A 25,418-nucleotide genomic window follows, 5' to 3' on the forward strand; every position below is an offset into this window, starting at 1 on the left:
GCTCCTCAGCCATATATGAGGGCTTGCCCACAGTTTCACAGCTAGCTCCCTGTTGCCTATCCGCTTGATGTTGGCAGTGACGCCCCGTCAGAGCAGAGTGAATGCTGCCGCTCTGTCCATGTGACATCAGCAGCTGAATCGCCTGCAGGAGCAGATCAGAGCCGGTCCCAGATAACCCCTTTAACTTGGGAATTGTAAATGGCTTTTTCTAATAGCACGGTACTTCAAAGTAAACACGTCTCAAGTTGGGTTTATACTTTTATTACAAAATGTCAAACACTGGAGATGTAATGCAGTGAAAGTCACAAGGTATCGGTACATTCAAACATAAAAACTTTATGAACATAAAATCACTGTATACAGATGAGGAATAATGGGCATAAAAACAAAAGGGGGTGCAGGTGCTATTTACAGCAAGACACTAATGTGCCTTGTACACAAGTCCTCATAAGTTTATGTAGATTTAACGCCCGCCTGGATGACCTGTGCAGCCAGTCCTTCACCTGCAAGAGAAACAGTGGCATTAGACCCCTGCAATGGTGGCCACTTTACACATTGACAAAGCCTTTACCCCCTCTATTTCCAAGGTGTCCGCTATGAAATGACATTTACTTATGTGCATATGACCTTCCCCAATAGACACCCTCACTTTATTAAGCTCCTCTGCAGATTTCACTATTAGCTATAAAGAAAAGAAGCAAGCATTAAATCCTAAAAATCAGAACACTTAAAGGCCAAAATTATTAAGCTGTAAAAGGCATCTACTTTATTATTAACTCCTGTAAAAAATTTAAATTGAACGTTAACAAAAAGACTTAAAGGAGATAAAGAAGCCAAAGTCTGAAGTGGTTTTCCCCCAATTTAATCTTTACGCTGGTACATGAAGTTGGAAGAGACCATACCACAGGACAGCGGTTTCTGGTGTACGCCTTGCGCTCTGCCCACAACGTGCGACCCCAGAGATAGACGTGGTCAGGGTGACACACGGCCTGCAATGAAGTTCCCGCTGGCGGGTACAAACAAGGTATAATGTCAGAGTTAGAAGACAACATTCTTCTCTACCTTAAGTTGTACCCATTTCAGTACTTTACCTGGTATTACTTTAATAAAATTGCTTAAAATTTTATTCCATAGAGCGTCTGGCATAAAGACCAGAAAACCCCAAATTTAAAATTAACGATATCTGTATAAAATTTTTACCAGGGAAAAACATTTAAGGTCGCGTCTTTAAGTTAAAGCTCTATAAAAAATACAATTTTATGTGAATTAAAACAAAAATACATTTTTTATTAAAGAGGAGGCCACACACTGTTTAAGTTATCTTTATTAAAAAGTTTAGGGTTAATAATCTATAGGCAGTCTAGAAATCCCATCATACACACCTTATGTGAAGATCACAGCCCTAGTATGGCTGGTAGTTGTTCTGATGGTTGCCGCCGCCTCTTGATGCCTTGCCATACGTGCTTTGTTGTCCTGCATGTAAGCAACAGCAATTATTCTACAGCTGACTGATGCTGGGAGCGTGCGCAGTCTGTACAGTGTCCAACATGGACAGTCACTCACCACTGTAGTCTGTATACCCTTGGTTCCCGTATCCACTGTAACTCGGGTAGTTGTACCCAGAATAGTCATAGCCACCATAGTTATTGTAGCTGGCATCACTGTAGGAGCTGCTGCCACTGCTGTTGTAGCTGCCATATCCTTGATCATAGTAGTTATTGTACCCTTGGTTCCAACTCTGTCCTTGGCCTTGAAAGAAATCCATAGTCAGATACAGAAGGACTGGTGTTCATGTGACAGCTCGGTTCAGGTATGGCATAAGACAACTCAAAAGGGGCAGCCCAGCCATGTAGCCAACTGCATGGCACCAACACTGAGCAAAGCACTGTAGGGATTAGGGAGTCTGAATTAAAGAAGCCCTCCTCCTATCAAAGTGTTTATCCTCTTCACATATTGCAGTCATCATATTATATAGCACTGTGTACTTACTATTGCTAGTTTTCCCTTTCTACCCAGCTAATTCTTCTCTTTTCCATTATGCCTATGATGGCACGTGATTAAAAACTGACTAGCTGAATCCTTGTAAGCTCTATGTAGCTAGTCTATTTTCCTGCATGAGTCATAAGTCACTGCAGATCTCCCTGGCAGGGGGAGGAGAGGGATCAGCTGGGTCAGGAGGTAACAAAGGGGGACAATTTCTGCAGGGACAAGAGACTTCCTGTTTCTACATAAAGCAGAGAAAAGAGAAGAATCATCTTGATAGACAGGCGAAATGAGAACCTGTAAGTGCACAGTGCCATACAATATAATGATTGATATATACTAAGAGGATAAAACCTCTGATGGGAGAAGGGATTCTTTAAAGGGAACCCCCAGCATATTTTGGCACTATAAGATGCAGCCACAGCCTTTCAGGGCTTATCTACAGCATTCTAGAATGCTGTAGATGAGCCCCCGGTCAGACCTACAAGTCAAGAGAAATAAGTTATATTATACTCACCTGGGGGGCGGTCTGATGGGTGTCACAGGTCCGGGTCCAGTGCCTCCCATCTTATGATCGCCGCCCTCCTGCTTCTTCATCGCTCCGGCGCAGGTGTACTTTGTCTCCCTGTTGAGGGCAGAGTAAAGTACTGCAGTGCGCAGGTGCCGGGCCTCTCTGACCTTTCCTGGCGCCTGCACACTGCAGTACTTTACTCTGCCCTCAACAGGGCAGACAAAGTACGCCTGCGCCGGAGCGATGAAGAAGCAGGAGGGCGGCGATCATAAGATGGCAGGCGCTGGACCCAGACCTGTGACACCCATCGGACTGGATTGCACAGCATCACCCCAGGTGAGTATAATAAAAGTTATTTTTCTTCTCTTGCAGGTTGGACCAAGGGCTTATCTACAGCATTCTAGAATGCTGTATACCAGCCCTGAAAGGTGGAGGCGGCATCTTATATTGGCAAAATCGGCTGACAGGTTTGCTTTAAAGCATTTGTTCAAGACACATCCAAAAGTATAAGATACGACCTTCCATCTTACTATAGATTGATGTAAAGCTTATACATGTAAACCAAATCATGAACTGAATAGAAATATATTTTAGGGTATGTGCACACGTTCAGGATTTTTCACATTTTTTGTGGAAAAAAAAAAAAGCACACAAGCATCCCATTTTTAATGCATTCCGCAATTTTTGTGCACATGCTGCGTTTTTTTCTGCGAAAAAAGCGCAGCATGTTCAATAATTTTTCACATTTTTGCCACTATATTATTGCATTGGGAAGCTCTGAAAAAAAAATCTGCAAAAAAAAAAACAAAAAAAAAACGCATGCGGATTTCATGTGGAAAAAGTCTGGATTTGCTCAGGAAAATTCTGCACACTTTCCTGAACATGTGCACATAGCCTTAAAGAGGAATCATTACCTCCTGGAATACTAAAATGCTAGAGAATTAAAAAACAAGTCCCATGTAATTTAATGACAACAGGCATAGAAGGCATCTCTCCAGTCTGGCCATTCTCACAGCTGTAGGAGAACTCTTGCTTTTGAGCTGAAAAATACCATGGGTGGGGGGGGGGGGTCGCACCAGAGTGGGCAACCTGTAAACATGAGAGGTCTGCATATATGTGCATCAGACTACAAGACATACCATTTAGATTCAGATTAACCCTTAACAGACAACCAGTTGCCTTCATTGCAGAATTAAATCTCCTTCCTGCAGAGACAACTGTACCCACCGCCTTTATCTGGGCAGCATAATATACAGGTCCTTCTCAAAAAATTAGCATATAGTGTTAAATTTCATTATTTACCATAATGTAATGATTACAATTAAACTTTCATATATTATAGATTCATTATCCACCAACTGAAATTTGTCAGGTCTTTTATTGTTTTAATACTGATGATTTTGGCATACAACTCCTGATAACCCAAAAAACCTGTCTCAATAAATTAGCATATTTCACCCGTCCAATCAAATAAAAGTGTTTTTTAATAACAAACCAAAAAACAATCAAATAATAATGTTCAGTTATGCACTCAATACTTGGTCGGGAATCCTTTGGCAGAAATGACTGCTTCAATGCGGCGTGGCATGGAGGCAATCAGCCTGTGACACTGCTGAGATGTTATGGAGGCCCAGGATGCTTCAATAGCGGCCTTAAGCTCATCCAGAGTGTTGGGTCTTGCGTCTCTCAACTTTCTCTTCACAATATCCCACAGATTCTCTATGGGGTTCAGGTCAGGAGAGTTGGCAGGCCAATTGAGCACAGTAATACCATGGTCAGTAAACCATTTACCAGTGGTTTTGGCACTGTGAGCAGGTGCCAGGTCGTGCTGAAAAATGAAATCTTCATCTCCATAAAGCATTTCAGCCGATGGAAGCATGAAGTGCTCCAAAATCTCCTGATAGCTAGCTGCATTGACCCTGCCCTTGATGAAACACAGTGGACCAACACCAGCAGCTGACATGGCACACCACACCATCACTGACTGTGGGTACTTGACACTGGACTTCAGGCATTTTGGCATTTCCTTCTCCCCAGTCTTCCTCCAGACTCTGGCACCTTGATTTCCGAACGACATGCAAAATTTGCTTTCATCAGAAAAAAGTACTTGGGACCACTTAGCAACAGTCCAGTGCCGCTGTTTATGGTTCAAAAGTGGCTTTACCTGGGGAATGCGGCACCTGTAGCCCATTTCCTGCACACGCCTGTGCACGGTGGCTCTGGATGTTTCCACACCAGACTCAGTCCACTGCTTCCTCAGGTTCCGGTCACCTCTTCTCGTTGTACAGCGTTTTCTGCCACATTGTTTCCTTCCAACAGACTTACCATTGAGGTGCCTTGATACAGCACTCTGGGAACAGCCTATTTGTTGAGAAATTTCTTTCTGGGTCTTACCCTCTTGACATCTGTCAGGTCGCTAGTCTTACCCATGATGGGGGTTTTGAGTAATGAACCAGGCAGGGAGTTTTTAAAAGCCTCAGGTATCTTTTGCATGTGTTTACAGTTAATTAGTTGATTCAGAAGATTAGGGTAATAGGTCGTTTAGAGGACCTTTTCTTGATATGCTAATTTATTGAGACAGGTTTTTTGGGTTATCAGGAGTTGTATGCCAAAATCATCAGTATTAAAACAATAAAAGACCTGACAAATTTCAGTTGGTGGATAATGAATCTATAATATATGAAAGTTTAATTGTAATCATTACATTATAGTAAATAATGAAATTTAACACTATATGCTAATTTTTTGAGAAGGACCTGTACACAGACACAGTGTAACAGTTAAAGGGAATCTGTCACCTGGTTTTTGAAACCTAATTTGAGAGGCAGAGCTGGAGATTCAAGCCATCTCTGCAGTTAAAAAAAACAAAAACAAAACACATTTTTTATCAGCTCTTGATCACTAATAGACTAGTAAACATGCTGCCATAGTCCTCCAAATTATCGAGCCCTGTATAACCCTGCCCTATCACTCATTGGCAGCTTTCTGCCTATGCACAGTGTACACAGAAAGCAGCTCATCGGTGGTGTGGGAAGGGTTATATAGCGCACAGCATTTAGAGAACTGCTAGATCTGCAGCAGATAGGAGTGATTTATTAGGAATACAGCAAGCAGACCAATAACTACCACATGGCTGAAATCAGGGTCTCAGACTATCATGTTACTCTCAGATGGCCTCTAAAGAGGTATTCCCATCTCCAAGATCCTATCCCAGTATGTAGTAGGTGTAATATTAGCATATACCTAAAATTAGTAATGTAGTGTAGTTCTCAGCTTCACTATGTCGCTTACCCCATACGTAGTGCCATGCAGTAGTTTAGGTATCCATGGTTATGATCACCAACAGCTGAAAAACCAAAATGTCACCATCAGTGGCCGCAACCATGGATACCCAAGCTACTGCAATGCCCTACACGAGGTAAGAAATAAAGTGAATCTGAAGAACTATACTACATTTCTAATTGGAGGTATTTGCCAATATTACTACTACACATGCTATATATTGGGATAGGATCTTAGAGATGCGTATACCCCTTTAAGATTATTAAGTGTGAAGTAATATTCCAGTTTTTGGCAGGGAAAGTTATGCCAAGTCACTGCCTGTTGGTGAAATTTCCATTGCATTGTGTGGCTTGAGAACACTGAATGAATCCTGCCAGACATCACAAGGCTGCACCTCGCCAGAACCTGTATACAATCAGCTTCCCTAGAAACCACGAAATGTTGCACTCATTCCTGTAAAGTGAAAATAGAACTCACACCCTCGTAACACCGAGGGAAACCAGACTTGCTAATGACATACGAGGCTGCAAAATAATTTTGCCTTCTGTCACAATCATGTCACCATAACTAACTGGGTTTCATTAAATAAACCTGCATCATTTGGCTTCTACAAGCTTTGTCTCTGCACATTCTACATTGGTGTCGTCTGTGGTCAAATCAGCCGAGAGGAGCTCAGAAAAACAAACGCGCTCCAGCATCTACCATTACTACCTCCTGTACATGAGCACTTTAAAGCACTCGGCATCGGCTTGGGATTAGTCCATCAGGTAACATGAATGCCCAAGAGCCAACCACACAGTTCATAGCCACAGACATCCATTGCAACTAGCAATACAGACACAAACTGAAAGATTAGTGCCATCCAGTAACTCAAGTGTACGCCCTATGGACTGAGCCGCACAAAGTGGCCTCAAGACAGTCACCGCTGGAGATTTCTTAAACTTCTCTGTATTTAACAAGAAGGTGCATGAAGAGCCCTTTAAAATGGTACTTGGCCACCGGAGTACTACATACCTCCTCTGCCTCTCCCTCGGCCACCTCCTCGCCCATTTGACGTTCCTCTTCCTCCCTTCTGTTGCTGCTGCTGCTGTTGTCTGTACAGCTCTTTGGGTTGGGCGACTTTGATCTCACACTGGAGGACATGAAGTTGCAGCAAGGGTTACTTTTGAGTAGGGCACACTACGTAGGGTCAGAGAAGACTCGGCAGCATTACACCAACCTTTCCTGAACCAATCTGGTGGTATCTGCTCTCCAGAAGCTTCTTCACTGGGTCTTCATCTGTGTATGTAATGAAGCAAAACCCTCTCCTCTCATTCGTTTTTGTGTCCATTGGAAGTTCAATGTTTTCAATCTGAAATGTAAAATGCAAGATCACCACCAACATTGGCTACACAAGCTTACTGTTAGGAGGATCTCCCCAATCCTAGGGATAATGCTGGACTGTCATTACTGGGGGTCCAGAGCCCCATTGGAACAAAGCAGAGCCCTGATCATCACTTATGGATCCGCTGGATGTAGTGAAGAGGCAAGCTCCGCTGTCCCTGCCAGACCCACAGACAGTAGTACAGGTAATCATGCATGACGCTTGCTCTAGTCAGGTGGGGCTCAGGCGAGGGACCCCCAGTGATGATCAGGTCCTTTGTACAGGTGATACCCTGCCATTGTGTCAAGATTTAGTAATTCTGCACCCATCATATATCACCCATGTAATGAGGGGATGTCACAGAAGCAGTGACCCATCACTTGCCAAGGTGAGCTAACATTGGAGGATGGGGTCATGTGGTGCAACAACAGCAGAGAACATGTCAGGGAATAAAGGCAGGGAGATTAAGAAGGGGGCAATGTCCACGGTGAGCTGGCACGGTGTCTCACTGCAGCACCCACACCGTAGGTGGCATGTCTGACTGCTGGGACAGTTATTGGGGTGAACCACTGCAGGCTTAGATGCTGGTGTACTTACATCTCCAAACGCCCCAAAGTACTCCTTGATCTGCTCCTCTGTGGTGTCTGGGCTCAGGCCGCCAACAAACACTTTCTTGGGAGGCTCCTTGCCCTTTAAGGCCTTGGCCCTCTTCGGATCAATGAGCTTGCCGTCCAGCTTGTGCTCCTTGGTCTCCAGCACCTATACATACAAGCCATTAGCCATCGCAGCCGTGCAGCCAGCAGCAGCAGCCATGATGTAGGCGCCCTCACCTTATCCACACTCATCGCATCCCTGAAGAGCACGAAGCCGAAGCCCCTGGAGCGGCCAGTCACTGGGTCCGTCTTAATGGTGCAGTCCACCACCTCCCCGAAGCGGGCCAGGTACTCCGTCAGGTCCTTCTTGCTGGTGTCCCAGCTCAGGCCGCCGATGAACATCTTCCTGTGAGACAAGGCAGGCTGTTAGGGCAGTGACGTCATCAGCGCCGCCAGACACACCCCCAGCGCTACTACTGGCCGGCGCGCCGCTGACGTCACCAGCCGTCTTCCCATGAACAGCGCCCCCTGCGGCCATGTCATGCACAGGCTACATCGCCAGTCAGATAACGGCTATCACAACTGACGCACGGTCCCCTCGTTTCCAGCCACGCTTGCATCACTCACGGAAGCCCAAGTGGCGCCGCCCAGTCTTACCCCTCGTCCTGCTGATTCTTGCTGGCGTTGATCTTCGAGCCCTCGGAATATTGGTCCATAGCTTCGAATCCACTCATGATTCCGGTGGGGGATGCCACGTACAATAATAACAGCAACCTGACCCACCGCAGTCTACAGCGGAAAAGATCCGCGCAGCTCCCGCCCTCCCCTTATATACACAGGATCGGAGCCAATGCCATCGCTCGTTCTCCGTGACGTCACGCTGCCCGCCGAGGACCGATTGGCTGCTGGGAAGCGGTGGAACGCATGGCGATCGGAAGTGATCCCAGCTGGCTACTGCGCCACCTCGTGAACAAGGCAGACAATGGTGGCGTGTGCGCGGCGTGGGGAGTGCAAAATGGCGCCGAGGCCGTGTGTAAAATCAGGAGTGTGCGTCCCTGTCCGAGCTATTAAAGTGAATGTAGTCACGTAACCATCCCCCCGCGCTGTCCGGTGGCGGCTCGCTGCAGTGCTGGCAGTGTGTGTGAGATCGGCCGCCGTCTGCGCCCTCCGGTTATTGTCAGGCCCCCTCCCCTCTCCCACAGCGGCTTCCGCTCTGACTACCGAGCACTGAGGAAACATGGTGCCGCCCTCCGTCACTGCCATCCTGCTAGATATCGAGGGCACCACCACCCCCATCACATTCGTCAAGGTAAGGCTGGCAAGCCATCTACCGGCACCAGGGTGGGGAGCACGTGACCGGAGCCCCCTATGTCCCGGCTGCCATCCCCCGCCCGAGCTGTGGGGACCAGTGCTGGCTGCTCCGGTACCGGTCCGTCTGCTGGAAGCCAGCTGCGTTATGTACATGTACACCATGGATCTGCATCAGTGCTACACACAGAGCGTCATCCCTGGTACACACAGAGCGTCATCCCTGGTACACACAGAGGGTCATCCCTGGTACACACAGAGCGTCATCCCTGGTACACACAGAGGGTCATCCCTGGTACACACAGAGGGTCATCCCTGGTACACACAGAGGGTCATCCCTGGTACACACAGAGGGTCATCCCTGGTACACACAGAGGGTCATCCCTGGTACACACAGAGGGTCATCCCTGGTACACACAGAGGGTCATCCCTGGTACACACAGAGGGTCATCCCTGGTACACACAGAGGGTCACCCCTGGTACACACAGAGGGTCATCCCTGGTACACACAGAGGGTCATCCCTGGTACACACAGAGGGTCACCCCTGGTACACACAGAGGGTCATCCCTGGTACACACAGAGGGTCACCCCTGGTACACACAGAGGGTCACCCCTGGTACACACAGAGGGTCACCCCTGGTACACACAGAGGGTCACCCCTGGTACACACAGAGGGTCACCCCTGGTACACACAGAGGGTCACCCCTGGTACACACAGAGGGTCACCCCTGGTACACACAGAGGGTCACCCCTGGTACACACAGAGGGTCACCCCTGGTACACACAGAGGGTCACCCCTGGTACACACAGAGGGTCACCCCTGGTACACACAGAGGGTCACCCCTGGTACACACAGAGGATCACCCCTGGTACACACAGAGGGTCACCCCTGGTACACACAGAGGGTCACCCCTGGTACACACAGAGGGTCACCCCTGGTACACACAGAGGGTCACCCCTGGTACACACAGAGGGTCACCCCTGGTACACACAGAGGGTCACCCCTGGTACACACAGAGGGTCACCCCTGGTACACACAGAGGGTCACCCCTGGTACACACAGAGGGTCATCACTGGTGCACAGAGCGTCATCACTGGTGCACAGAGCGTCATCCCTGGTACACACAGAGCGTCATCCCTGGTACACACAGAGGGTCATCCCTGGTACACACAGAGGGTCATCCCTGGTACACACAGAGGGTCATCCCTGGTACACACAGAGGGTCATCCCTGGTACACACAGAGGGTCATCCCTGGTACACACAGAGCGTCATCCCTGGTACACACAGAGCGTCATCCCTGGTACACACAGAGCGTCATCCCTGGTGCACAGAGCGTCATCCCTGGTGCACACAGAGGATCATCCGTAGTACACACAGAGCGTCATCCCTGGTACACACAGAGCGCCATCCCTGGTACACATAGAGCGTCATCACTGGTGCACACAGCGTCATCCCTGGTACACACAGAGCGTCATCACTGGTGCACACAGCGTCATCCCTGGTACACATAGAGCGTCATCACTGGTACACACAGAGGGTCATCCCTGGTACACATAGAGCGTCATCCCTGGTACACACAGAGCGTCATCCCTGGTACACATAGAGCGTCATCCCTGGTACACATAAAGCGTCATCCCTGGTACACACAGAGCGTCATCACTGGTGCACAGAGCGTCATCCCTGGTACACACAGAGGGTCATCCCTGGTACACACAGCGTCATCCCTGGTACACACAGAGGGTCATCCCTGGTACACACAGAGGGTCATCCCTGGTACACACAGAGGGTCATCCCTGGTACACACAGAGGGTCATCCCTGGTACACACAGAGGGTCATCCCTGGTACACACAGAGGGTCATCCCTGGGACACACAGAGGGTCATCCCTGGGACACACAGAGGGTCATCCCTGGTACACACAGAGGGTCATCCCTGGTACACACAGAGGGTCATCCCTGGTACACACAGAGGGTCATCCCTGGTACACACAGAGGGTCATCCCTGGTACACACAGAGGGTCACCCCTGGTACACACAGAGGGTCACCCCTGGTACACACAGAGGGTCACCCCTGGTACACACAGAGGGTCACCCCTGGTACACACAGAGGGTCACCCCTGGTACACACAGAGGGTCACCCCTGGTACACACAGAGGGTCACCCCTGGTACACACAGAGGGTCACCCCTGGTACACACAGAGGGTCACCCCTGGTACACACAGAGGGTCACCCCTGGTACACACAGAGGGTCACCCCTGGTACACACAGAGGGTCACCCCTGGTACACACAGAGGGTCACCCCTGGTACACACAGAGGGTCACCCCTGGTACACACAGAGGGTCACCCCTGGTACACACAGAGGGTCACCCCTGGTACACACAGAGGGTCACCCCTGGTACACACAGAGGGTCACCCCTGGTACACACAGAGGGTCACCCCTGGTACACACAGAGGGTCACCCCTGGTACACACAGAGGGTCACCCCTGGTACACACAGAGTGTCACCCCTGGTACACACAGAGGGTCACCCCTGGTACACACAGAGGGTCACCCCTGGTACACACAGAGGGTCACCCCTGGTACACACAGAGCGTCATCACTGGTGCACAGAGCGTCATCCCTGGTACACACAGAGCGTCATCACTGGTGCACAGAGCGTCATCCCTGGTACACACAGAGCGTCATCACTGGTGCACAGAGCGTCATCCCTGGTACACACAGAGGGTCATCCCTGGTACACATAGAGCGTCATCCCTGGTACACACAGAGCGTCATCACTGGTGCACAGAGCGTCATCCCTGGTACACACAGAGCGTCATCCCTGGTGCACAGAGCGTCATCCCTGGTGCACAGAGCGTCATCCCTGGTGCACAGAGCGTCATCACTGGTGCACACAGAGGGTCATCCCTAGTACACACAGAGCGTCATCCCTAGTACACACAGAGCGTCATCCCTGGTACACACAGAGCGTCATCCCTGGTACACATAGAGCGTCATCACTGGTACACACAGAGCGTCATCCCTGGTACACATAGAGCGTCATCCCTGGTACACATAGAGCGTCATCCCTGGTACACATAGAGCGTCATCCCTGGTACACACAGAGCGTCATCACTGGTGCACAGAGCGTCATCCCTGGTACACACAGAGCGTCATCACTGGTGCACAGAGCGTCATCCCTGGTACACACAGAGGGTCATCCCTGGTACACATAGAGCGTCATCCCTGGTACACACAGAGCGTCATCACTGGTGCACAGAGCGTCATCCCTGGTACACACAGAGCGTCATCACTGGTGCACAGAGCGTCATCCCTAGTACACACAGAGGGTCATCCCTGGTACACACAGCGTCATCCCTGGTACACAGAGGGTCATCCCTGGTACACACAGAGGGTCATCCCTGGTACACACAGAGGGTCATCCCTGGTACACACAGAGGGTCATCCCTGGTACACACAGAGGGTCATCCCTGGTGCACACAGAGCGTCATCCCTGGTGCACACAGAGCATCATCCCTGGTGCACACAGAGCGTCATCCCTGGTGCACACAGAGCGTCATCCCTGGTGCACAGAGCGTCATCCCTGGTACACACAGAGCGTCATCCCTGGTGCACAGAGCGTCATCCCTGGTGCACAGAGCGTCATCCCTGGTGCACAGAGCGTCATCACTGGTGCACACAGAGGGTCATCCCTAGTACACACAGAGCGTCATCCCTAGTACACACAGAGCGTCATCCCTGGTACACACAGAGCGTCATCCCTGGTACACATAGAGCGTCATCACTGGTACACACAGAGCGTCATCCCTGGTACACATAGAGCGTCATCCCTGGTACACATAGAGCGTCATCCCTGGTACACATAGAGCGTCATCCCTGGTACACACAGAGCGTCATCACTGGTGCACAGAGCGTCATCCCTGGTACACACAGAGCGTCATCACTGGTGCACAGAGCGTCATCCCTGGTACACACAGAGGGTCATCCCTGGTACACATAGAGCGTCATCCCTGGTACACACAGAGCGTCATCACTGGTGCACAGAGCGTCATCCCTGGTACACACAGAGCGTCATCACTGGTGCACAGAGCGTCATCCCTAGTACACACAGAGGGTCATCCCTGGTACACACAGCGTCATCCCTGGTACACAGAGGGTCATCCCTGGTACACACAGAGGGTCATCCCTGGTACACACAGAGGGTCATCCCTGGTACACACAGAGGGTCATCCCTGGTACACACAGAGGGTCATCCCTGGTGCACACAGAGCGTCATCCCTGGTGCACACAGAGCGTCATCCCTGGTGCACACAGAGCGTCATCCCTGGTGCACACAGAGCGTCATCCCTGGTGCACACAGAGCGTCATCCCTGGTGCACACAGAGCGTCATCCCTGGTGCACACAGAGCGTCATCCCTGGTGCACACAGAGCGTCATCCCTGGTGCACACAGAGCGTCATCCCTGGTGCACACAGAGCGTCATCCCTGGTGCACACAGAGCGTCATCCCTGGTGCACACAGAGCGTCATCCCTGGTGCACACAGAGCGTCATCCCTGGTGCACACAGAGCGTCATCCCTGGTAGACACAGAGCGTCATCCCTGGTAGACACAGAGCGTCATCCCTGGTAGACACAGAGCGTCATCCCTGGTAGACACAGAGCGTCATCCCTGGTAGACACAGAGCGTCATCCCTGGTAGACACAGAGCGTCATCCCTGGTAGACACAGAGCGTCATCCCTGGTAGACACAGAGCGTCATCCCTGGTAGACACAGAGCGTCATCCCTGGTAGACACAGAGCGTCATCCCTGGTAGACACAGAGCGTCATCCCTGGTAGACACAGAGCGTCATCCCTGGTAGACACAGAGCGTCATCCCTGGTAGACACAGAGCGTCATCCCTGGTAGACACAGAGCGTCATCCCTGGTAGACACAGAGCGTCATCCCTGGTAGACACAGAGCGTCATCCCTGGTAGACACAGAGCGTCATCCCTGGTAGACACAGAGCGTCATCCCTGGTAGACACAGAGCGTCATCCCTGGTAGACACAGAGCGTCATCCCTGGTAGACACAGAGCGTCATCCCTGGTAGACACAGAGCGTCATCCCTGGTAGACACAGAGCGTCATCCCTGGTAGACACAGAGCGTCATCCCTGGTAGACACAGAGCGTCATCCCTGGTAGACACAGAGCGTCATCCCTGGTAGACACAGAGCGTCATCCCTGGTAGACACAGAGCGTCATCCCTGGTAGACACAGAGCGTCATCCCTGGTAGACACAGAGCGTCATCCCTGGTAGACACAGAGCGTCATCCCTGGTAGACACAGAGCGTCATCCCTGGTAGACACAGAGCGTCATCCCTGGTAGACACAGAGCGTCATCCCTGGTAGACACAGAGCGTCATCCCTGGTAGACACAGAGCGTCATCCCTGGTAGACACAGAGCGTCATCCCTGGTAGACACAGAGCGTCATCCCTGGTAGACACAGAGCGTCATCCCTGGTAGACACAGAGCGTCATCCCTGGTAGACACAGAGCGTCATCCCTGGTAGACACAGAGCGTCATCCCTGGTAGACACAGAGCGTCATCCCTGGTAGACACAGAGCGTCATCCCTGGTAGACACAGAGCGTCATCCCTGGTAGACACAGAGCGTCATCCCTGGTAGACACAGAGCGTCATCCCTGGTAGACACAGAGCGTCATCCCTGGTAGACACAGAGCGTCATCCCTGGTAGACACAGAGCGTCATCCCTGGTAGACACAGAGCGTCATCCCTGGTAGACACAGAGCGTCATCCCTGGTAGACACAGAGCGTCATCCCTGGTAGACACAGAGCGTCATCCCTGGTAGACACAGAGCGTCATCCCTGGTAGACACAGAGCGTCATCCCTGGTAGACACAGAGCGTCATCCCTGGTAGACACAGAGCGTCATCCCTGGTAGACACAGAGCGTCATCCCTGGTAGACACAGAGCGTCATCCCTGGTAGACACAGAGCGTCATCCCTGGTAGACACAGAGCGTCATCCCTGGTAGACACAGAGCGTCATCCCTGGTAGACACAGAGCGTCATCCCTGGTAGACACAGAGCGTCATCCCTGGTAGACACAGAGCGTCATCCCTGGTAGACACAGAGCGTCATCCCTGGTAGACACAGAGCGTCATCCCTGGTAGACACAGAGCGTCATCCCTGGTAGACACAGAGCGTCATCCCTGGTAGACACAGAGCGTCATCCCTGGTAGACACAGAGCGTCATCCCTGGTAGACACAGAGCGTCATCCCTGGTAGACACAGAGCGTCATCCCTGGTAGACACAGAGCGTCATCCCTGGTAGACACAGCGCGTCATCCCTGGTGCACACAGAGCGTCATCCCTGGTGCACACAGAGCGTCATCCCTGGTGCACACAGAGCGTCATCCCTGGTGCACACAGAGCGTCATCCCTGGTGCACACAGCGCGTCATCCCTGGTTAACAGAGCGTCATCCCTGGTGCACACAGAGCGTCATCCCTGGTGCACACAGCGCGTCATCCCTGGTTAACAGAGCATCATCACTCATATACCGGGGCGCCATCCCTGGTACACACAGAGCATCATCGCTCATATACCGGGGCGTCATCCCTGGTACACACAGGACGTCATCGCTCATATCCCAGAGCGTCGTCACTGGTACACACAGAGGGTCATCGCTCAGAACCCAGAGGGTCATCAGTGGTACACACAGAGCGTCATCAGTGGTACACACAGAGTGTCATCTCTCGTATCCCAGGGTGCCACCACTCATACTGACTGTGTATCTCAGTGCTTCATCACATATGCTGACTGTGTGTCCTAGATCTTCACACACACACACACACACACACTATATATCCCAGATCATCATAAGTCCTTATATGAGATGGCTATAGCGCTTCCCGAATAGCTGCATCAGGAACCTGGAGCGCTCCTGATAATCAGCTGTTCGGCACCGCAGCTGCATGTGTCACGGCTGTGTGACTGTCACAACACATGCATGGAGAGCCTGTGTGTTGTGCTATCCATGGACTTGTTGTGACTGTCACACAACTGTGACACGTGCAGCTGCGGTGCCGAACAGCTGATTATCTGGAGCGCTCCAGGTTCCCGAGGCAGCTATTCGCTCATCCCTATTCATCACTCGTATCCCACATATTCATCATACACACACCATGTACTTCCCAGATTTTTATCGCACATGCGCCTTGTGCATCCAATATCTTCAAGACTCATACAGTCATGTCCAAAAGTGTTGACATCCTTTAAATTGTTCCAGAAAATGAAGAATTTCTTTCAGAAAATTATTGCAATTGCTTGCTTTCTAATACACATGTTTATTTCCTCTGTGTATTGCAACAAAACAAAAAAACAGGGAAAAAAAGGCGAATTGGACAAAATTTCACACAAAACCCCCAAAATGGGCCAAAATTGTTGGCACCTTTCCAAAATTCTGAGTTTCAAACATGTGATGATCGTTCAAACTAACCTGTGGCAAGTAACAGGTGTGGGCAATATGAAAATCACACGTGAAACCAGATAAAAAGGGGAGAAAACTCAATCTTTGCATCACGTGCCTGCATGTGCCACACTAAGTATAGTTAACAGACAAAGAAGAGAATTGTCTGAGGACTCGAGAACCAAAATTGTTGAAAGATATCAAGTCGCAAGGTTACAAGTTCATCTTCAGAGATGTTGATGTTCCTTTGTTCACATAGCACAAAATAATCAAGAAGTCATGTCATTAAAGCTAATCTCCCTGGCAGAGAAAAATTGATAAAAGGTTGCAACACAGGATAGTCCGGATGGTGGATAAGCAGCCCCAATCAAGTTCCAAAGAAATTCAAGCTGTCCTGCAGGCTCAGTGTGCATCAGTGCAGCGCAAGCTATAAGTCAACATGAAGAAAATGAAATTCTATGGTAGGAGACCAGGAGGACCCCACTTCTGCCACGGAGACATACAAAAGGTAGACTACAGATTGCCCAAATGTACGTGAGTAAGCCACAATTCTTCTGGGAAAGCATCTTGTGGACAGGTGAGAAGAAAATTGATCTTTTTGGTAAAGCGCATGATTCTATTGTTTACCAAAAATTGAATGAGGCCTACACAGAAAAGAACATAATACCCACAGTCAAATATGTTGGAGGTTCAAAGTAGTTTTAGGGTTGTTTTGCTGCCTCTGGTACTGGGTGCCTTAAGTGTGTGCAAGGCATCATGAAATCTGAAGATTACTAAAGAATTTTGGGTTACAGCGTAGTGCCCAATGTCAGAAAGCTGGATGTACATCCTAGGTCATGGGTCTTCCAGGAGGACAGTAACCCCAAACATACTTCAAGAATCACTCAGAAATGGATGGAAACAAAGCGCTGGAGAGTTCTGAAATGGCCACCAATGTGTCCGGATCTAAATCCCATTGAACACCTTCGGAGAGATCTTAAAATTGCTATTGGGAGAAGGCACCATTCAAATCTGAGCGACCTGGAGCAGCTGTGAGAGGTGTAAGCAATGTTGATGATTATAGAAAGTGATTGCAGTTTTTTACTGCAAAGGGTGTGCAACCAAATATTAAGCTGAGGGTGTTGCTGTACATCCAAGATCTTTATCGCACATACTATATATCCCAAATAATCGTCACACACACACCCTGTACTTCTCAGATCTTTATCACACATACTCGGTGTAAATCCCAGATCTTCATCACTCATATATCCCTGAGCTTCATAACGCATGCTTATTGTACATCCCACGTCTTTATCATACCTACTCGTACGTTCCAGATTTTCACTCGTACATCACAAGCTTCACACATTTCTTCCAGATGTTCACACACCCACTTGTACATCATCTTTATCACACACATATTCAAGATCTTATGTATATTTGCTGTACATTCCAGATCTTCCTCAGATGTACAACCCAAACCTGTATCACACTCACTTCTACATCCCAGATCTTAGTCACGCATATTCACTGTACATTCCAGATCTTCATCACTCATACATCCCAGATTTTCACACATACTCACTTGTACATCCAATGGCCTTCACGCATACACGTTTCCAGATCTTCATCACATACTCGCTGTACATTCCAGATCATCACCACATATACTCATACTTCCAAATCACAGAAAAGGTTGGCCAGAGGAGCTTGTCTCCATTTTTGGCCAGCTGAATCTGCTGACTATCATAGAATGTTAGAATTGGAAGGGACCTCAAGGTTCACCATGTCCAACCGCCTGCTCAATGCAGGATTCTCTAAACCATCTCAGACAAATGGATAACTTATGTCTCTGGAGAAACCCTTTAATCCATACAAAATTAAACCACTGAAATCATGTACGTTCAGCCTGTAGAGACAAGTGATTTCAATAAGAGAGGGAGAGAAGCTGCTGCCAGATACCATTTTTCTATATAAAGAAAGAAGTGTAAGAGTAAATTCACACAGGGCATTTTTGCTGCGTTTTTTTTTTTTGCTGCTTTTGTTATTCTAATTTTCAGCTGCTTTTTACAATACCAGCAAAGCCTATGAGATTTCAGAAATCTCATGCACACACATTGCTTTTTTGGTGTCATCAGTATTTTGTGCTTTGCATTGTTTTTTTGACATAGGGCATGTCACTTCTTTCAGCGTTTTTTCAGCGTTTTCCACCCATTGACTTGAATGCATGGTGAAAAACTGCTGCAAATACGCAAGGTTGACTTTTCTTGCAGTGTATTTGCTGCAGAAAAGTCAAGGAAAGCCGGATGTGATGTCACACTCGGCTCTGCTACATCTAGATGGCTGGCAGGTTGCATGATCAGTCATCTAGATGGCTGGCAGGTTGCATGATCCGTCCATGCAGCCTGTCATCCAGCAGAGCGAACCCGAACTCCATTAACTTGAATGGGGGGTCCGACAATACAGTGTTTGACACGCTGTCATGTGCATGATATCACGGCAAGCACTGCTTCTGATCGTGAAACCATCCCTGCCAGTCAGAGAGCCGCTGTTCCCACTCTGTCTCAAGACAGCTGGAGCACTCAGCTGCGATCGGAGGTGTAAACTTACCTCCGATCACTGGTGTCAGCTGATGGGACTACTGCTCCCATCATCTGACACCTACAGCCGCTAATTACAGTGACAGCAGGAGTGGCGGATGGGAGTTTTCATCTGCCGCTCCTGCGCTATAAATAAATAAATAATTAAAAAAAAAAACTGATGTGGGTTCCCCCTAATTTTGATAACCAGCCAGACAAACCTCCCAGTCGGGTGCTGCAACCCCCAGCTGTCAGCTTCAGCAAGGCTAGTTGTCAAGATTAGAGGGGTCCTCACGCTTTTTTTTTTTTTTTTTTAAAGTTATTTAAATAAATAACTAATAAATGGTGTGGGGTCCCTCCATTTTTGACAACCAGCCTTGCTAAAGCTCACAGCTGGGGGCTGGTATTCTCAGGCTGGTAAGGGGCCATTAATATAGGCCCCCCCCAGCCTAAAAATAGCAGCCCGCAGCTGCCCAGAAAAGGCGCATCTATTAGATGCGCCAATTCTGGCGCTTTGCCCAGCTCTTCCCACTTGCCCTGTAGCGGTGGCAAGCGGGGTAATGAGGGGTTAATGTCACCTTGCTATTGTAAGGTGACATTAAGCCAGCTTAGTAATGGAGGGGCGTCAATAAGACACCTATCCATTACTAATCCTAGAGTAATCAAAGGGTTAAATAAATACACACGCATGCAGAAAGTCTTTTAATTAAATAAAACACCACACAGTTTTGACCATCATATTATTGTTCTGCCATTCCAAGTGAAGGCATTTATCTTCTGTAATAAAAATAAAACAAAAAAGCAAAAGTATACTCCCTGATCTGTCATAGTCCGATATAACGAGTGCCCCTCGCAGTATCTGGGGGAGATAAAGCTTACACCCGGGAGCGCTGCAAATGTGACTTCTCCCGGCTGTAAGCGACTGGGGAATGAATGAGACGCAGCGGGCGCAGGCTCAGTAACTAGCGGTGACATCACCGAGCCTGCGCTCCCTCACTGCCTGACCTGAGCTAACCTCCGCACCGTGGGAAAATGCTGGGGAAGAGGATACCGCAAGTAATGTATCTATTCTATCAATGTATCAATTCTATCGATCTATTCTATCTATCCATTCATTCTATCTATTCATTCTATCCTATCAATCTATCTATTCATTCAATCTATCTACAGGAAGTTGTTTTGGTTTTTTTTTCTCTCTGTGCACTCAACTTTATTGGCATGCACAAAGAGAAAAAAAACGCACCAAAAAGCGCCTACACCTGCGTTTTTGGCGCAGCTTCTTTCCTGCCAAGATGATCAGGTTTTGCTGCAGAAAAAACGCCCTGTGAGAACTTCCCCTAATTGTCAAAGCTCAAGTCAGAATTGTCAGGATCAATCTGTAGATGACAAATCTGATCAAATGTGGTTTACTGCTAAATAAATACTGAAGGAGAACTCACCATCTCTCGTTGCAGCCTGTTCCACTCATTTTTCTGCCCATGAGGAATCCCAGAACCAGGCTTACAGAAGTGGGTGGACGCTGAGCAGGGTATGGGGCAGTTCAAAACCATTCCTACCACCGATCCTGCCCAACTCACAGACCCTATATCAGCTGCACCCATTGGAGGTAGAGGAACACTGCATAAACATACATACCAGATCCTCATCATATATTCATGTCTCCTCGATCTGTATCACAAAGACTTGCATATCCCAGATTTATCACATATAATAACAGTATTCATAAAGCACAATAATTGTAACCAGGTTGAAAACATGGCCAAAGAAATGTATAGTGTTCTCCCTATTATTAATCTAAACAAATTAGGGCGGTGGAGTATTCCCAAATATATTGGAACTATACAAGCAAATAGAGTAGCCACAATCGACCAAAAGATAAAACTGAAAATGTAACTTTATTAGAAAAAGATATAAAATAAAACACATATGAGACATATAGAACTGTCAAGGTATATACACTGCTAAAAAATTAAAGGGAACACTTAAACAACAGAATATAACTCCCAAGTAAATCAAACTTCTGTGAAATCAAACTGTCCACTTAGGAGGCAACACTTTTTGACAATCAATTTCACATGTTGTTGTGCAAATGGAATAGACAACAGATGGAATTTATTGGCAATTATGATCAAGACACACTCGATAAAGGAGTGGTTCTGTAGGTGGGGACCACAGACTACATCTCAGTACCAATGCTTTCTGGCTGATGTTTTGGTCACCTTTGAATGTTGTTTGTGCTTTCACGCTCGTGGTAGCATGAGACGGACTGTACAACCCACACATGGTGTTTTGCGTTGTCATAATTTAAGGAGTAGTACACTAGCTGATATATTTTTTTTTGCATTTATTTAGGGAGCGAGGCACTTGCCTCCCTCGGCCTTGTGCTTATTTTGACTTTTGTTCTAAACCCACACAAGTGGCTCAGGTAATGCAGCTCATCCAGGATGGCACATCAATGCGAGCTGTGGCAAGAAGGTTTGCTGTGTCTGTCAGCATAGTGTCCAGAGGCTGGAGGCGCTACCAGGAGACAGGCCAGTACACCAGGAGATGTGGAGGGGGCCATAGGAGGGCAACAACCCAGCAGCAGGACAGCTAGCTCAGCCTTTGTGCAAGGAGGAACAGGAGGAGCACTGCCAGAGCCCTGCAAAATGACCTCCAGCAGGCCACAAATGTTCATGTCTGCACAAACGGTTAGAAACCGACTCCATGAGGATGTCCACATATGGGGGTTGTGCTCACAGCCCAACACCGTGCAGTACGCTTGGCATTTGCTACAGAACACCAGGATTGGCAAATTCGCCACTGGCGCCCTGTGCTCTTCACAGATGAAAGCAGGTTCACTCTGAGCACATGTGACAGACTGGAGACGCCGTAGAGAGCGATCTGCTTGCAACATCCTTCAGCATGACCGGCTTGGCAGTGGGTCAGTAATGGTGTGGGGTGGCATTTCTTTGGAGGGCCACACAGCCCTCGATGTGCTCACCAGAGGTAGCCTGACTGCCATTAGGTACCGAGATAAGATCCTCAGACCCCCTGTGAGACCATATGCTGGTGCAGTTGGCCCTGGGTTCCTCCTAATGCAGGACAATGCCAGACCTCATGTGGCTGGAGTGTGTCAGCAGTTCCTGCAAGATGAAGGCATTGAAGCTATGGACTGTCCCGCCCGTTCCCCAGACCTGAATCCGATTGAACACATATGGGACATCATGTCTCGCACCATCCACCAACGTCACGTTGCACCACAGACTGTTCAGGAGTTGGCGGATGCTTTAGTCCTGGTCTGGGAGGAGATCCCTCAGGAGATCATCTGCCGCCTCATCAGGAGCATACCCAGGCATTGTAGGGAGATCATACAGGCACGTGGAGGCCACACACACTACTGAGCATCATTTCCTTGTCTTGAGGCATTTCCACTGAAGTTGGATCAGCCTGTAAGTTCATTTTCCACTTTGATTTTGAGCATCATTCCAACTCCAGACCTCCATGGGATATTCACTTTGATTTACATTGATCAATTTTATGTTTTATTGTTCTCAACACATTCCACTATGTAATGAATATAGATTTGCAACTGAAATATTTCATTCAGTGATATCTAGAATGTGGTATTTTAGTGTTCCCTTTATTTTTTTGAGCAGTATGTATGTATGTACATGTGTGTGTATATACTATAAATATATATTTATATATATGTGTGTGTGTTGAGATAGCACTCACTAACGCGTTGGGGAATACTCGCTTGGCAGAGATATAACACACAGCAAGACCGTATTTTCTTCAAAAGTTCAGCTGGGTTTTATTACTCCATAAACCCCAGTGGCACAAAACACAAAGTAACAGCCTTCATAGCATGTGTGAGGCTGTGGCCTCTGATACAGCCAGGGGGCGTTTTTTGTTCTCCCCAGAATGTGCATGCAGACGGATGAAGTCCATAGGTGTGCATGAGAGTCACGGATTTCCGGTCCGGGTTTTCCATGTGGCTGAAGGCAACAGGTTTGTGTGTTTAAAAATCCTGCAGTAAGGGGTATGGGCGTGTCATGCCGTGTCAGGTTTCTGGCCAGGTTAGGCCAGGTGTGCGAGGTGCACGTCAGTGTCAGACTGGTGTTTGCTGGTCTGCAGAGTGCATGGAGTCCAGCAGAGCCAGCACCCAGGGCAGTTGAATAGCCTGGCACCCGCAGCGTACACAGAGATGCAAGTCGTCCATGGTACTGGTCTCGGATGTTGACAGTCCTGTGCCCGGAGGTGGATGTCCTGTGCCCGAAGGAGTCGGATGTGGACAGTCCTGTGCCCGGAGGTGGATGTCCTGTACCCGAAAGAGGAATAGCATGTGCAACGATTGCAAACAGGTGGATATGGTGCCCGACTGCTATCCGGAGGATATCCTGAACTGTGTACGACTGTGTGAGTAAAGAGTCTGTAAGAGACTGTGATACAGCGATGCAGGACACCCACGAGAACTAGTCAGAGGAGGGCTGGCGTGTGTAGTGTCTGCAACATATGAGGCTGTGTGTATGGAGACGTATAGAGACTGTGAGATGGCGTGCGGTCGCCCAGGGAAACTGGACAAGGGAAGTCTGGCCTGTTTAGGGACCGCAAATCTGAAGCCATGTGATATGTATTGCTTTGAACCGGTGTAAACTGGTCACTGATAATATCCACTGAAGTTATATGCATTTATGTGAATTGGACTTTAATGCTGTGAAGAAACACATTAAAAGAGACTTTTGTGTTTGAATTTGTGGGTCACTGCTTCTTCACTGCGTATGATGCTACTGCAGCTTTACACATGGCAAAACAAAGTAGCAGTGTTCATAGCATGACTCTGCTCCATCAGGACTGTGACCATACACACTTGGTAGAGACCAATATTCAGGCTCGCTATGGAGCCAAACATACATAGTCACGCCTGTATCTCTCCAGTCAACGGGTGACTGCACAGTTCAGTAACTATCCTTTATCAGGGCACATAGTCCTTTCCCCCATACCCGGGGTTACCTCTCAGGAGCTCCTGCTCCACAGGCTGACTCCTCGTCAGTCCAAGGTCCTCAACACAGGTGACCTGTCCAGGTGCTATTCAGGACATCCGTCTCCGGCTGGACCGTCCAACACCCCAGGCCACCAGTACCAGAGTCCCACCACGTGTTCTACAGGGAGACAACACATAGGCTTCCAGGACCTTCCAGCACAGAACCATTCAGGTCCACACTCAGAGAGCATACAGGAACCTGTGACCCACACCCTGGTCACATTATGTACCTTGTAACTACACCCCACAGGTGAGGTATGGATCACATGGGCTGGTCACGTGATCCTGACATCACTGCAGGTTCTCAAACACCCGCACTTCCCGCAGGAAAAGGGGGTACAGTGAGCACCCTCACCCAGTGGTGAGGTATATGGGTAGCCAGACCCTCCCATCTCTCATAGCTACCCGCAACCTGGACCGAGATTCACTAATCAACATCTTAGTGCTCCTGTGCACCAAAGACCAAATACTCCGGGTTGCATTGCAGGGAGCAGCTCCCCATATCAAGGGAGGCTTACAGCGCAGAAGACCTCCTCTGCGACACAAACCGGTCATTCACCACAATGCCGGATACTGTCTCACTATCCCCATTACGCCTCCATGTGTGTCCTAGGGAGCACATACAGAGCCCCCTAGCTGTAACAGGGGTCACTGCATCACAGTGTGTGTATATATATATACTAGACTGTGGCCCGATTCTAACGCATCGGGTATTCTAGAATATGCATGTCCCCGTAGTATATGGACAATGATGATTCCAGAATTCGCAGCAGACTGCCGGTCGCTGATTGGTCGAGGCAACCTTTATGACATCATCGTCGCCATGGCAACCATTATGACATCTACGTCGATACTGTGCCCGTCGCTGATTGGTCGAGGCCTGGCGGCCTCGACCAATCAGACGCGGGATTTCCATTATGACATCATCGTCGCCATGCTGTGCCCGTCGCTGATTGGTCGAGGCCGATCAGAGACGCGGGATTTCTACGTCGATACTGTGCCCGTCGCTGATTGGTCGAGGCCCAGGCGGCCTCGACCAGTCAGCGAATGAATAAACGGGACAGACAGACAGACGGAAAAACCCTTAGACAATTATATATATATATAATTGTCTAAGGGTTTTTCCGTCTGTCTGTTTGTCCCGTTTATTCATTCGCTGATTGGTCGAGGCCGCCTGGGCCTCGACCAATCAGCGACGGGCACAGTATCGACGTAGATGTCATAATGGTTGCCATGGTGACGATGATGTCATAAAGGTTGCCTCGACCAATCAGCGACGGGCACAGTCTGCTGCGAATTCTGGAATCATTGTCCATATACT

The 25,418-nt window shown here is 48.9% G+C and overlaps 2 protein-coding genes across 4 annotated transcripts in view; one reads left to right on the plus strand and one right to left on the minus strand.

The window, feature by feature from the left end:
• Positions 1-245: 245 nt before the first annotated feature.
• HNRNPDL (heterogeneous nuclear ribonucleoprotein D like) lies at positions 246-8,890 on the minus strand. Of its 3 annotated transcripts, XR_013218044.1 has the most exons (9): positions 8,390-8,890; positions 7,970-8,138; positions 7,737-7,898; positions 6,996-7,127; positions 6,791-6,908; positions 1,564-1,749; positions 1,383-1,473; positions 903-1,006; positions 246-503 (listed from the first exon to the last, which is right to left on the minus strand). XR_013218044.1 is itself a non-coding variant. In XM_077274675.1 (8 exons), exons 1-7 carry the CDS (start codon positions 8,464-8,466, stop codon positions 1,403-1,405), a joined length of 915 nt encoding a protein of 304 aa, XP_077130790.1. In that variant the 5' UTR covers positions 8,467-8,890; the 3' UTR covers positions 246-503; positions 1,383-1,402. The 3 variants fall into 3 exon arrangements, 2 of the variants coding, with proteins under 2 accessions (XP_077130790.1, XP_077130798.1); XM_077274675.1 differs by lacking the exon at positions 903-1,006; XM_077274683.1 differs by having other exon boundaries at positions 246-1,006.
• A 17-nt stretch (positions 8,891-8,907) lies between these two features.
• Positions 8,908-25,418, plus strand: part of ENOPH1 (enolase-phosphatase 1) — a 53,129-nt gene continuing 36,618 nt past the window's right edge. The window contains exon 1 of the mRNA XM_077274700.1: positions 8,908-9,041. Coding sequence (XP_077130815.1) covers positions 8,970-9,041 — 72 coding nt within the window. The 5' untranslated portion in view covers positions 8,908-8,969. The remainder of the gene's footprint in view (positions 9,042-25,418) is intronic.

The sequence above is a fragment of the Ranitomeya variabilis genome, chromosome 1 (assembly GCF_051348905.1).
Source record: "Ranitomeya variabilis isolate aRanVar5 chromosome 1, aRanVar5.hap1, whole genome shotgun sequence".
Classification (NCBI taxonomy): domain Eukaryota; kingdom Metazoa; phylum Chordata; class Amphibia; order Anura; family Dendrobatidae; genus Ranitomeya; species Ranitomeya variabilis.

Bases quoted from the DNA above. Each gene is read 5' to 3' on its own strand.
- HNRNPDL (XM_077274675.1), bottom strand. From the start codon at position 8,466: ATGAGTGGATTCGAAGCTATGGACCAATATTCCGAGGGCTCGAAGATC. The intron at 7,899-7,969 runs GTGAGGGCGCCT...TTGTATGTATAG, and splicing joins ATGCGATGAGTGTGGATAAG to GTGCTGGAGACCAAGGAGCA. The intron at 6,909-6,995 runs GTTGGTGTAATG...CATGTCCTCCAG, and splicing joins ACCAGATTGGTTCAGGAAAG to TGTGAGATCAAAGTCGCCCA.